The sequence below is a fragment of the Megalops cyprinoides genome, chromosome 19, assembly GCF_013368585.1.
Source record: "Megalops cyprinoides isolate fMegCyp1 chromosome 19, fMegCyp1.pri, whole genome shotgun sequence".
NCBI classification, from domain to species: Eukaryota; Metazoa; Chordata; class Actinopteri; order Elopiformes; family Megalopidae; genus Megalops; species Megalops cyprinoides.
The window spans coordinates 6,143,722-6,156,871 of NC_050601.1; the positions used below are offsets into that span (position 1 = coordinate 6,143,722).

Here is a 13,150-nt window from a genome sequence, read left to right on the forward strand (position 1 = left end):
GAAAACTGCTTAGCTCACCTGTATACCTGAATTCTCAGGCAGGTAAAGGTGAGAAGTGGACTTCCTGGAAGGGGGGTATACTGTTATTCTGTGGGGAGTTTTGCAATGGCCGAATCCCAGCTAATGTGCATGGACGATGAACACGTCAATGAAAAGATACCGGAGTCCAAACCCGAGTTTTACTACAGCGAGGAGCAGCGTGCCGCCGTCGAGCAGCTGTTAAAGAACGGAGATGGCGCTTTCAAGATGAGGCTAAAAGAGGACAAAGTTAAGGATTTCCTCTCGGCCCGGGAGATTAAATGGATACGTAAAAACTTTCGCGCATATGACACTGAGGGCGAATCGGACAACGTATGGACCGGACCACAGCGAGACTCCAAAGCGGACTCCGGTGTTCACTCCACTTACTGGCCTCAGCTATCGGATACCGAGGTGCCACCTTTGGACATCGGCTGGCCGGATGGTGGTTTTTATAGAGGAGTGACCCGGGTGACAGTTCACACCCACCCACCTAAAGAAAACGGGCCACATATCAAAGAGGTGGTTCGTAGACTGATCCAAGAATCTAATAAGGTAATGGTCCTCATTATTTACACACAGTCTCATCGATAGTTAAGATTATAATCGATTGAGCCAACCTAATGCCTAAACAACCTGCTGTTCGGGACGGACTGTCATGCAATTATTTATTTTTGTTAGCAACCTATATCTGACGTTGAATTCCGCCAAAAAAAAAAAAAAAACTGAGCCGATTCCCGCGATAGAGTTCATAAAAACACCTTTATAAACCTCATAAACAAGAATGATCTGTTATGAGTTGCTTATACTTTAAATTCATAAACACTTCACAGATGTGGTTCTCAGTCACGTGGTTCGTAACGGCAAACAGGAAACCTCCCGTTTGCCAAAGTGTTTAATCTGGTAAATACAGCTAGTCAAAAACAACCCCACAACACGTAATTATTATTCTGTCTGTAAAACGCATGTCATGCCATGACACATTTTGCCCCCAGGATTCCATGTTTAATATGTAGCGCACATGTAAAACTAACTTTCTTTGGTATCGCACTATTTTTGGACAAATTTTTTTATGTTCACTTATTTGTCTTTGTGCCACATCACCCGTAAATACGCGTGAAACTATTGCGGCTACCTGGTTTGTTAAGAGTTGTTACTGTCCATCTTTGAAAACAGGCGATTAATGTCATAGCATTTTAACTGTAGCTATAGTTATTTTAGAGAACTGTGCTGGTATTTGATTTGACTCTTTCATCCACGGGGATTCACAATGCAGATGCATCCATCTGTGCCGGCAGGCTTATAGAGTCATGTGAGAAAGGTGCCCTAGTCAAGGGAACAGTGGCAAGGAAAGAACTGGAACTTGAACCCACAACCATCGGGTCCAGACACCTGAGCCTTGTATGAACAGTATGACGTGTCCTCGTTTTTAATGTGCATTGAATTTAGTGTAGCTTACTGTATGAGAATTCATTCTGCAAACACCAACCTTTCTTTAGGATGAAGATAAAAAGCACACGTAAACTGATGGCTGTAATTGTTACAGTTAACCGTTACAGGAGGGGATCATTTAGTGAACTCAAGTAGCAAGTGATGCAAACAGGTTTGATCAGGAGATGTTTGATCTTTGGAATTATGCTTGGAATTATGCAAAAGCTGCTCCTACATTTATCGGTCTTATTACTTTTTGCAAGTCAGAGAATTCAGATACACATATAAACTCGTGTAGAAATAAACTGCTGAGTGAGTACGTACCACTAATTACTTGCTGTTGTGCAAGAGGCTTTTTAGCATTGAGCATAAATCATATTACATGCCCTCGATGAATGAATGACTCAGAGAGGGATTAGCAAAATGCAGTGCAAATAACTGAGAGAACAGTAAGGATGTACTTAAGATTGTGACTGATCTGAAAGAGATTTTTTTTTTTATATCAAGTTGCGAAAGGCCAACCTGTCATAAAGTGAAATGTCAGTTTCACATAGGAACCAGCTTGACATGCATCCTGTGTGACACAGTATGTTGGCTTTAATCGCAGTATCGTCCCCATAGGGCCTGTTGTGTCTGGGCTGAAAAGGCCATTCAGTGTTCCTCGTCTGATCAACGTGACTTTTTCCACGACTGGCCAACACTGATGCCCGTGCCTGTGGGCCAAAAAAGTCAGGTGCACGTATATCTCGGTGGTAACGTTGTACAGGCTGTGTCCCTGTAATGTGGAAAGGTAGGAGTTTGGTATCTATGCTGACAGGCCGGTTTCTAGCAGCCATATTGGAACCAGATATGAATGGAGCTCCCTTCCATTATGATAACAGCCTCTCTGAAAATGAGGTTATCACTGTCTCATCAGTAACACTTTCAGATGGCAAAACCTCTGCCATTTACCAGAGGGTTGTCATTTTTTTTTTTAAATTAATCAAACACGAAACTTTATGGCTTGCATTACACATCATGAAAGGAGTGAAAAGGCTATGGTTTAGCTTATTCCCTGAGAGAAAAACATTCCCTCACAGACAACAAAAGTATGTCTGACCCTGCACTATAAATATGTTTTATGAAAGCAGTGAGGCAATAGAGGCCAGGCTGCCTGAAACGTGTCACAAAAATATATGCACACACACATATTTTTATTGGAAAATGTTACAACACTGCCAGTAAAAATGTGGTGATTCAGTATCATGTGCTAAATGTTCCTTCTGAAGTCCTGAGGCTGATAGTTTTTCCCTAAAGGAGAATATGCTGCTCACAGCATATTATTGTAGCTGTGGTTTTAGCACCATGGAGGCTTACTGATGCTGAGTTTTATTTACATTTGTATATACAGTAAGGACATGCCAAAGGTTAGCATATCCCCATGAGTGCTGGTCCACCAGGGATCCATTTAAACATGTGGATTCTGTGTATGATGGTGACGCGTGTGTAACCAAATCAGCCATGTGTGGTCTACAGTTTGACATGTTTTGCATTTTCATGTTCAGGTCAGACTTTCGGGAGCGGTTAATGATTAACCCTTATGTGACAGGCTTACTGCATAATAAAACCAACAGGCAGATGAAAATTACTCATCACCCATCATGGCAGTGACAGCTTTGACAGGCTGTGTCAATTCATATTTCTGTATATGCCGGTATCCAGAACCCCAGGCTTGCAGTGTACATGTTTAACCACATGATGTGTGTTTGTGTGTGTACGTGTGTGTGTGTGTGTGTGTGGTGTGTGTGCGTGTGCGTGTGTGTGTGTATCTGCATACATGCCTTTGTGCATATGCAAGAGCAAATGCTGCCAGGCCTGCAGCATCTCACAGTTCTGTGTTGCTGATATCATGACAGATCTGCAGAGCGAAACCAGGAAATGAGTAAGACCAATTCTGCTGACCGCAGGCCAGCTTGCCCGTCATAACCACTTATTCATCATTTTCAGGCATCTCATGCCATCTTACAGTCTTTACATTCAGAATGTGTGATCTCTTCTGATTGGTGAAAGATACGCTGTACTGACTGAATACACTGAGACTCGGATCATCGTTTATAGAGTACACAGGCCACACCTTTGCACTTATATTAACCTTACCCTCGCTTCACATTTCAAGTTTCTCATTTACAGTGGTTAATGCAGCAGATTGAAGTCTCCTCGGGCTCCTGGAACGTCTTTGTTAAATGAGTAGAGTACAAGATTTCCAGAGGCGCATGTGTGGTGGTTCACTAGTGATTGTGATGCCGTAACATGCACCTGGCATGTGTGGTATTCTCAGAATTTGGGAGTATAAGAACGTAATTAGTCGCTGATTCCAGTTCGGGAGTTTCAAGGTTTCGTGGAATACAGTGCTCAGGGTACTTAATACACTTAACACGTGTGCTGTGCTCCTCCACAGACATGGCAGCAGGGTTACTTTTTTAGGTATTCAAGTTGTGGTGAGGTTGTCTTTGAAGAGCTGATTCAAATGAGTAGCTGAGACGCAGGTAAATTCCAGGAGTAACGGAACTGCCTATCTGAGTTTACCGTGGTAACAGTTAGCCGTGTGCGGCTTCGGCCTGAATTGCTGTCACAGTGTCCACTCCTCACAGCAGTTCAGTTGCATTGTTCAGAGAGGAAACGGGAGCTCGCCATTGCGGTCTGGCTGTGCTGCATACTGTTATTTATGGCTGTTAGGTGTTATTAGCTGAATTTGTGGTTTAAGATGTTAGAAACAGGCTTTGGTCAAAGTAAAGTGTTTGCATTTAAATGTGGTTGAACACAGGCATTTTACTGTCATTGAATTCTTTGGCCATTGTTTATTTTTAAACTGTCTGTATTCGCATTTTATTTTGACATCTGTTAGTTTTCAGAGTTGCATCTGATTGCAGAGGTATTTTTGTGTTTAGATTATAATGCATTTGCATTAACAGTTTGACATTTTATTTTTCTATCCTTTTTTATTTGTTCTCTTTTGCGTCCCTGCCATTTTACTGGATGGTTTCATTCTGCTCTGCCCTGTCATTTCCATACTTGCCCTCCAAAACAGTAATTGAAGACGTTTCCCCGAAGGTGAAAACCTGTCACTGTGCTTCAGCACTGCACTGGAGCCTTAGATTGCACCAATCAACTTGATTTGTGTATTTGTCGAAACATTACATTGTTAGTGTGCTTAATAATGTATGACACTGTTTATTTGGTGAGAAAACACTCATCTCAGGTGAGTCTTAATTATTGTCGACCAATATATTTTATATATTTTTAGTGTACATATTGGTTATATGTTATCGAGGATGTAATTGTGATGTATAATGATAATTTTAGTATAATCTTGAGTTTTATAGGATAACAGTGGCGTGTGTTTGGCCCAAACAGGAAAGTTCAAGTGCAATAGAACAGTAGCACATTGTTGTTGGTTGTTTCTTATTATTTCAAGACAGGGGTGAAATGTTTATGCCAAGACAGGCTGAGGAGGAAATACACCCAGCCATAAACACCCACACACCACACACACACATACACACAAATACAGACACACATGCGCACCAACACATAGGCTATCCCTGTTGTGGATCGAAAATGGTATATTTTGAACAGTATTTGCTTATTAGAAGAATTCGGAAGATAGGTTTGATTTTTACCAACCCTTCTTGTTGCGTAAACGTTCACAGACAGTAATGGTAAACAATGCTATATAGGGAGTCGACATGTTTTGTTAGGGCATATAGCAGTGTGGCTACATTTTGTGTAGCCATATTGTAGTACTCGCTGTTTATTTTCCATGTAGTATTGTGATGTGTTCTGTGAACCAGTGATTTTGATGTAAAGGTAGTATATTTGGCTTCCCTTGTCTAGTCAGGCTGCACAAGTTAACTTAGGGTAGGGCCTGAATAGTGTTATGCTCACACTCACTGGTCTGGGGGTGTTGTTTGCCTGATCTGACACTGCTGCTCATTCAGCTTGATTGGATACACTTATGTCCTGTTGTGCTGGAAGTCGCTCTGGATAAGAGCGTCTGCTAAATGAATGTAATGTAACGCAACATTCTGACTGTCGACGATTACCGAAATACCGAAAAGTATTTTCAAATTCAATCAAATTTGTACTGAAAGAAGAGCTGAGGAGGAAATGTTAACAACACGTGGCATTTTGACGGGAACAAGTTTTTCTAGGTAAGTGTAAAGGTTACCGGCTGCCTCTTTGTCTTTCCACTGGCTTCTGCTCCAAATCCCCTCGGATCCTTTGAATCATACCTGCTGAGTCACATTCACATCCTTAGGGCACGCGGCCCTGTGCTGTAGACATGGAGGAAAAGCTGACTCACTCTATTGTGTACATGAGCTTGTAAGCTATCGCTGTGTGACTGTCTGTATCCCACAAAGAATATCGATATGCATCCATACGTTAATAATGTTCCTGAAATCTGTCAGGCTTCATGTGCTGAACAGGCAAATGTTTCTCATTGATGAATATCAGTGTGGACAAGAGGTTTGTGTGCTATGCGTGAACAATCACCATCAAGAGAAGAACATCTCTGAAGGCATCAATTCTTTCTTTACACTTGACATTATATTTTTCATGCATATTGATGCTTTTAATTATCAGATTAAATTGTAGACTGTACACAAAGCACGAGATTACACTCTCTGCATCCCCTCTTGTTCTGGAAGGGGAAGGGGTTTTTGGTCGCTGTTGAAAATGTTGAACCCATAAGGGATGGAACTCTCCCAGTTCACAATGTTCTGGTTTTCGCTGTCCAGGTGGTTGCAATTGTCATGGATCTCCTGGCCGACCTTCAGATCCTGCAGGATCTTTTGGACGCGGCGTCCAAGCGCAGTGTGGCTGTCTACATTGTGCTGGAGGCGCACGGCATTCCTCACTTCTTGGACATGTGCAGTCGGCTGCAGGTGGGAGCCATGCACCTCCGGGTAAGGACCTTACGTGAATTCTCACAATCTCACTTTCCCTACGATCTCGTAACATTTATTGTTTTTGCCTGCTCTGTAATGGACAGTGTGCTCAGTTAGCTTGCCCCTGCTGAATCAGAAATTGGCAGTGCAATGATTGTGGCATTCGTTTAGCTCAGGCTCTCGCTACTTCTCGGTCTGTGTGGGTGTGACACGGTGCCTCAGTCTGCGTGTCTGCGATTTGACAGCTCTCATTGTGTACCCCCTCTGTGTCTCCTAGAACATTCGAGTGCGGACGGTGCAGGGCATTGGACTAGCGCTGTCATTTGGCAAGCTCGCGGGCTGTCTGTGTAGTAAATACATGCTGGTAGATGGAGACAAAGTCATGTTCGGATCATACAGGTCAGTTTCCATCTCCTCCTTGCTGAGCTCCAATAATGTACTCAGTTCCACCCGGCAACATTCCACTGCATGTAGTGCCATTTCACTCCATTCTATTCCAGAACATTCATTCTGTTCTATTCTGTGCTCTGTTCCAAGCCACTCTCTTCCTTTTAATTTCATTCCATCACATTATACTCTATTACCTTCAGCTTCACTCCGTTCTGTGCAATACCCATTTAAACCTATCCATATTCTCACAAGCAGCGTAAAGATGTTCCCATATCATACTGTCTATGACCTCGACTAAAGATAAAACCTGGACAAGTTTAATGTATTTTTTATTATTTTTGCAGCTTCACATGGAGCTCCTCTCGCATGGACAGGAACATGATCACTGTCATGACGGGTCAGGTGGTGGAAATCTTTGACAATGACTTCCGAGAACTGTACGCCATCTCTGACAACGTGGACCTGTACAAGGAGTTCCACATCACCAAACCCCCCAAGCCCACCCCTGTCAAAGCAACAACAGCCCACAGGCCAGCTCCTGCAGCTTCCACCTCTCGCTTCCAGGTGACCCTGGGGGACTCCAGACAAGCCAGCCTCAAGGTCCCAGCACACAAATACTACAACCCCAAATATTCCCTGGTTGTGGGGAACAGTCAACTGATGACAGGCTCCATGCAGGATCTGCCCTCCATGAGGCCATCGCAAAGCGTGGAGAGCTCGCTGAATTTGATGGAGAAGTTCCTCCAGGCCAGCAGTGACAGCAGTGAGAGGCTGGACACGCTTGCTCCCCTGCCGTCCACCGCTATTGAGGCAGAGGGCAAAGGGGGATCCAAAAGGCAAAACGGACTCGGGGCAAAGAAGCAGCGCAGCTCCTTCAGATTTTTCCTGAAGGGAAAGGCAGCCAATCAGAGCATGGCTGCTGAACCGGAGGCCACGCCCTCTATTCCAAACTCCTCCCCCGTCCGCAAAACCCCGACGACCACAGGTGAGAGGCTGGAGGATAGCTTTGAGATCCTGGTCCCAGAGAAACAGCCGAAAGGAAAAAGTAAGAAGACGTCGAAACTGCAGCCAAGGAGCATGTCTCTACAGGCCGTCAACACGCAAGAGGAAGAAAGTACGTGCCAATGTTTCCTGAAACCCTGTTTTCCAGAGGACAAGGGCATTCCTGTTGGAGGCTTGTTTCTGCACCTTTAAAATGGCTTTATGCCTGTTCTTGTAAGAAATGTTTCAGCTGATCTTTGTTTTCTCTCCGTTTCTTTCAGGCTTGAAAGGTCGAAAGCGAAATCAAAAGAAGGCCTGTATTCAGTCCTGAGAGAGAGGGAGCAAGAGGGAGGCATTCGATAGATCAATGTGAGCAGCAAATAACTGAAGGACTCACTTTCTGCCAAGGTGAAAACTGAGACAATGGATACAAAAATGAACATGAGCGTGTGTGTGAGATCCCAACATGGAGGCCTTGTGCAATACACTGTATCTTTATTTCACATTCCTGAGACGTTGCTGAGAAGTTATGATAATGACTCCTCCGTGGATGGTGAAATCACTCACGGAGTCAGTTGGCAGAGTCCTGTCTTTATTCATTTCATTACATTACATTACAGTACATTGCATTCGTTTAGCAGACCCTCGTATCCAGAGCAACTTCCAGCACAAGAGAACTAGCACCACTCCCAGACCAGTGAGTATGAGTACAACACCATTCAACTAGACTAGACAGCCTAGGAAACTAGGGGAAGTCAATTACATACACTAGCATATATCACACAGTATCCATAACATACTGCAATACTACAAGTAAATTAGTGGTAAGCAATAAAAGTAGCAGATGTTAGGGGGTGGAGACTGATGTGGAGCAGCGATGCAGTCTGAAAAGGACGGTCTTCAGTCTGCGGTGGAAGATGGCCAGTGATTCTGCCCCTCTAATCCCCGTGGGAAGTTAATTCCACCACTGGGGGGGGGCAGTACATACAAGGCATCATGTTATTCAGGGGGCCCTTCGTATATAATGGTCTGAACATCTCTTGCTGAAAACAACTTACACGGAGATCGCAAGGGTCACCAGATGATGCCCTGTGATGAATAAGAAAAGCACTTGCAGCCAGCTCTGAAGACCTTGTAAGGTCAGCTCGTGCATTAGAGGTATGTAGCCTCATCTTGTTCTGTGCACAGTTAGTGTATCAAAAGTTGTCGTGGGCAAGTCAAGCTAGACGTCTTAACAGTGATTGCAGTAACCATGCCCATCTGTGAAGGAAAGCCTTCTCTACATGTGCTGGTAAAGGACAAAAGTTGTCTGAGGTGCCCAGTCACGTTTTTACTGGACATCAATACAGTAATGGTGAACTCTGGCACTTGGTGCTGTTTGTGTGTTCCAATTGGAACCCTAAACCGTGACCTCTGTGTGATCCTAGTATTGAAGCTAATGAGAATCTTGTAGCTTTGCACTTCTACATTGTCTCACATGATCATTAAATATCTAAGGTAATTTTTTATTATTATTTTAACGACACCATTTGGTTAGAAATTACTGCAGTTGTAAAAAGAAAAGGTAAACAGCAGAAGATGTGATTAGGATAATAAGCACATAAAAATTGTAACAGCAAGATTTTGAACAAAAGTGTTGAGAGTAGGGAACTACTGTATTCTGTGTGCCATTTTTACAATGTAAGAACTCCTTTGGCCAGTTTATTTACTCTCTCTGTGTAGTTCACAGACCACATGAAAGGTGCCTATCTCACAAATGTCATCATTGTTGAAGTTCTTGGTTGTTTTTTAACGATTAGCTCTCACATGTAATTATGAGTATTTATGAGTCCAGAAAACATTGATCAACTTTCACTGTACTGTAAAAGAAAGGAAGTGTGTCATGTTGAAGACTCTGTGTCTATCATTCAAACAGACGATTGCTATAGAAAAATAAACTTCTACAAAAACGCAAGAGCTTCTTTCCCTCTCTGCACAGCAATGCAATGTGCATTGAATATAAATGTCCTCTTTATGGCAGGAATGAGCAGCTGCCAACGTACGTCTCATCTACAGGACTTGGTTGAATGAAAGTTCGTCCATCGGGGACTGGACATCACTGTGAAATTTTGAGGAGGGATGCATATGTTGTATGTTCGCAAGTATTTATGTGTGAACGCACGCAGTGAAGGGTCGCTATACCCATGCAGTGGCAGTAGTGCAGAATTCCAAAGATCAGATTCCCCATTAAGGTTATTCAGAGGGAAAGTGTTCAGGGTCTCTGTCCATCAAGTTTTTTTACGTATGAGCATCTCTGCCAAAATTAAGCCCTGCACCCCCTTCCACCCCTGCGCTGTGATTAAAACCCCCTTTTTCCCCTAAACAGCCCAGGAGTGTAATTCATTACTTGTGAGGTTACATTGGAAAGTGCCAGAGAACAGGTGCTTCTTGCCATGTCTTTTCTTCTTATGGAACCCTGTGTCCCTTTTTACATAATGTGGCCGTCCACCATACCTGTGCATTTACGTAGCTCAGGTGCTGTGTGCCTACTGTGTACACATATGCTTACAAGGAGCTGTTAAACTTGTTTGTGGCTCGTATAATTGACCAAAATGGGCAGGTGCACAGTGGTTAGTATAGAGGTACAGTGTGAATACACCAGTATCAGGCAAACTGAATGTGAAATGGGGGCCTTTTGTGTTTTTAATGGATGTGCATGCTTTTTTGTGCCCCCCACACACACACACACACACACATAAAGTAGTAATGGACTGAGGATCTCAACAGCATAAATCACTGACCCAGAGAAGGGCAGCTGGTTAGGGATTGCAGCATTGTGGTTCCTTTGATTCTGGGATGTTGAAAACATTTTAGTTTTGGTGTCAGTGTCCTTTTTACAGAAGGGGAGGGGGGAGTCTGCTGAACAACAAGCTGTGCTTTGACTTTACTGCCCTGGACTGCATGTACCATATAATTCAGCCGTTTGGGATTTTTTTTTGCCTCTTGTTAATGTGGAGGCCATCAGTGACAACACAGACTGTGGACAACTCCCTCTCCTGCCCAACAATTAAGAGTCCCTAGCTTGCATCCTTCTAAAAGGAACTCCTGTTCCCCCCAGAAAAAAAGAGTGCATTCCATATTCCATAGTGAGCAGTGCTGTGATTCCGAAGTGGTGTTCTGTGTAGCTTTGCTCTCTTTCACATTCTGAAACCTCAAGGACAAATTGTTCTTGCTTGTGGCACATCCCATCAACACCCTCAGCATATGTGTCAGAAGCATTCTCTTCTGCTGAGAGATTTGTGTGCTACCCGGCTGGTTTTCAGAGGTTGATGCTTTTTTTAAAAAAAAAAAAAACTGTCCAAATAAATAGACCAAACACAGGTACTTCTGTGAGTTTGAATGTGTCTGTTTCTCAGACTAGAGAGTCCAATGAAGCCTCAGAGTATGCCCTGCATCTATCCCAGATGCACCTGGATGGAAATATTGACTAAGACTCATACCTCAGAGGCCCATTAGTTATAAGTGTTGGAAAAAATGTACAAAACATATCCACTTAAAGTAGGTCTCTTCTCTCACTGAAAAGAAAGAATGGAGTTCAGAGAGTATTTGCTTGGACATGTCAAGCATGAATCAGTCTTGTGAAGTCTTTGACTTGCTGTGTGCTTGGCATGCCAAAGCAAATCTACTCCTTGGCTTCATTTCCCATTCTCATCAGATCATATCTGGAAAGGTAAAGGTAAATGTGCAGTCCTTGATCATGTGTAAATGTAAAATACTAATAGTAGCAAGGTAAACTGGTGATGGAGCAAGAAGTACACATTATTATAGTTATTCAATGTTAAAGAATACTTTCAGTCATTGGTACAATCTAACTCATTTGTAACCAGGTGAAGGTGATCATAAACCAAGACAGATCTAATGAAATTTTGGGATTCGCTGGGATACAAAGTGTCTTCCAGTATTTCAACTGACCACGAAATGTGCAGATGAAAATCATAGGTGGAGTCAGATTGCCCACCTTTGTTTACATTCTTATTGTGCTTCATTTGTTTACTGAGGAGATTTATCTACACTCTAGTCAATGAACATTGAGCTTTGAACAGTTACATAGTGACTGTTCTGATAGCAGTGGTGCATCTACATCCCTGATCCAACGCAGGATTTTCCAGCAGTATGTGAGTATGCTATGTGAGTGTGTACGTGTGAATAGTGAATGACTGTTTTTTCCATCAGGCCCCGTGATCAACAGAACAAATACTATAGCTGTATAGCTGTGTCCAGCCACAGGAAAATGCAGAAACACGGAGGAAGCAAAGATGCACCGATGACGTCTTTTAAAACGTCAGCCTTGCAGCCATTTGTTCCAGCCCAATTTGTCGTATGGCCTTCTGGGCCTGGTGAAAAGGTCTTGTCCACGGGCTATTATTGGAACACCACAACCTTCTATGTCTGGCAGGCATTGAAGCCATTTTGTTCTGTTCGACTCATTTCATTTGCACTACAATGATATTTATTTTTGCGCTAACAAAAAGCAGAAAAACGCCCTCTAAGCTTGCTAAGAAATTTGGCCCCATAATGCATGTTTTCATTATTATTAGCAATAATTGTTTTTGACCTTTGTTTTCGTTTCGCTCTGAATCCCAAATGGGCCAAATACAGCAATGCATCTGTAAGTGGCTGCTGTCTCCAGAGGAACCAGTCGGTTCTGTGCTTGGCAGCGTCACGCTATGCTCTCCCTGGTGCTGCATGATAGAATCTAAACAGCAGAGGCGATAGAGAAAATGCAAAACTGCCATTCAGAAAGGTCACATAATCTGACACGTCGCAATCGCGGGGAGCCAGTTTCTCTCACTCCCGCGTCACCTTGGGCTTCGCGCTTCTGTGGTGCCACAGCAGACCAGGCAGTGCCACCTACTGGCAGAAACTGTGTAAGAGATTATGCAGTTGATTATGGGCATTGAATTTTGTGAATTATTTCTGCTATTTTATTATTTCTACTGGCTTTTGGGGGAAAAAAATCACATCACAAAAAGAGATTTAGTAGTTACAGTTTGTTTATGTGATGTTCTGAAACTTCATAACCATTTTTTTGTGTGCCAGCTCTAGCAAAATGTGTTGGAATAGGACTGTTACCCACCTGAATACAATGAAAAAGTCCTGTTCTCTAACCATGCATGCAGTCCATGGTCATGTATGTGAGAACACAAAATAATCTATGTCCACATAACTATATTTCATTTTTGATATACTCATATTGCCGCCAAACAAATACACATTAATGTACATTAATGAACTAAAAGAAACTAATCCACTGTACCACCCTGTATATATTATATATCCTCCATCGAATATCATTGTTTAACTCCTACATGAATGTAGTGTAAGGTCATAAACACTTTGAGAATCTAACAGAAATTTGTGTT

General features: G+C 42.9%; 1 protein-coding gene across 1 annotated transcript; it reads left to right on the forward strand.

Annotated features, from left to right (window-relative positions):
- The first annotated feature begins 43 nt into the window (after window positions 1–43).
- On the forward strand, window positions 44–8,400 carry fam83fa (family with sequence similarity 83 member Fa). Its single transcript, XM_036553331.1, has 5 exons — window positions 44–573; window positions 6,228–6,395; window positions 6,655–6,776; window positions 7,112–7,881; window positions 8,030–8,400. The coding sequence occupies exons 1-5, from the start codon at window positions 106–108 to the stop codon at window positions 8,077–8,079; spliced, it is 1,578 nt and encodes a 525-aa protein (XP_036409224.1). The 5' UTR covers window positions 44–105; the 3' UTR covers window positions 8,080–8,400.
- Window positions 8,401–13,150: the final 4,750 nt, after the last annotated feature.

Excerpts from the sequence above, each read along its gene's own strand:
- fam83fa (XM_036553331.1), top strand. The coding sequence starts at position 106 with ATGGCCGAATCCCAGCTAATGTGCATGGACGATGAACACGTCAATGAA. Across the intron at positions 6,396-6,654 it reads TGGGAGCCATGCACCTCCGG|AACATTCGAGTGCGGACGGT; the intron begins GTAAGGACCTTA and ends TGTGTCTCCTAG. Across the intron at positions 6,777-7,111 it reads GTCATGTTCGGATCATACAG|CTTCACATGGAGCTCCTCTC; the intron begins GTCAGTTTCCAT and ends TTATTTTTGCAG.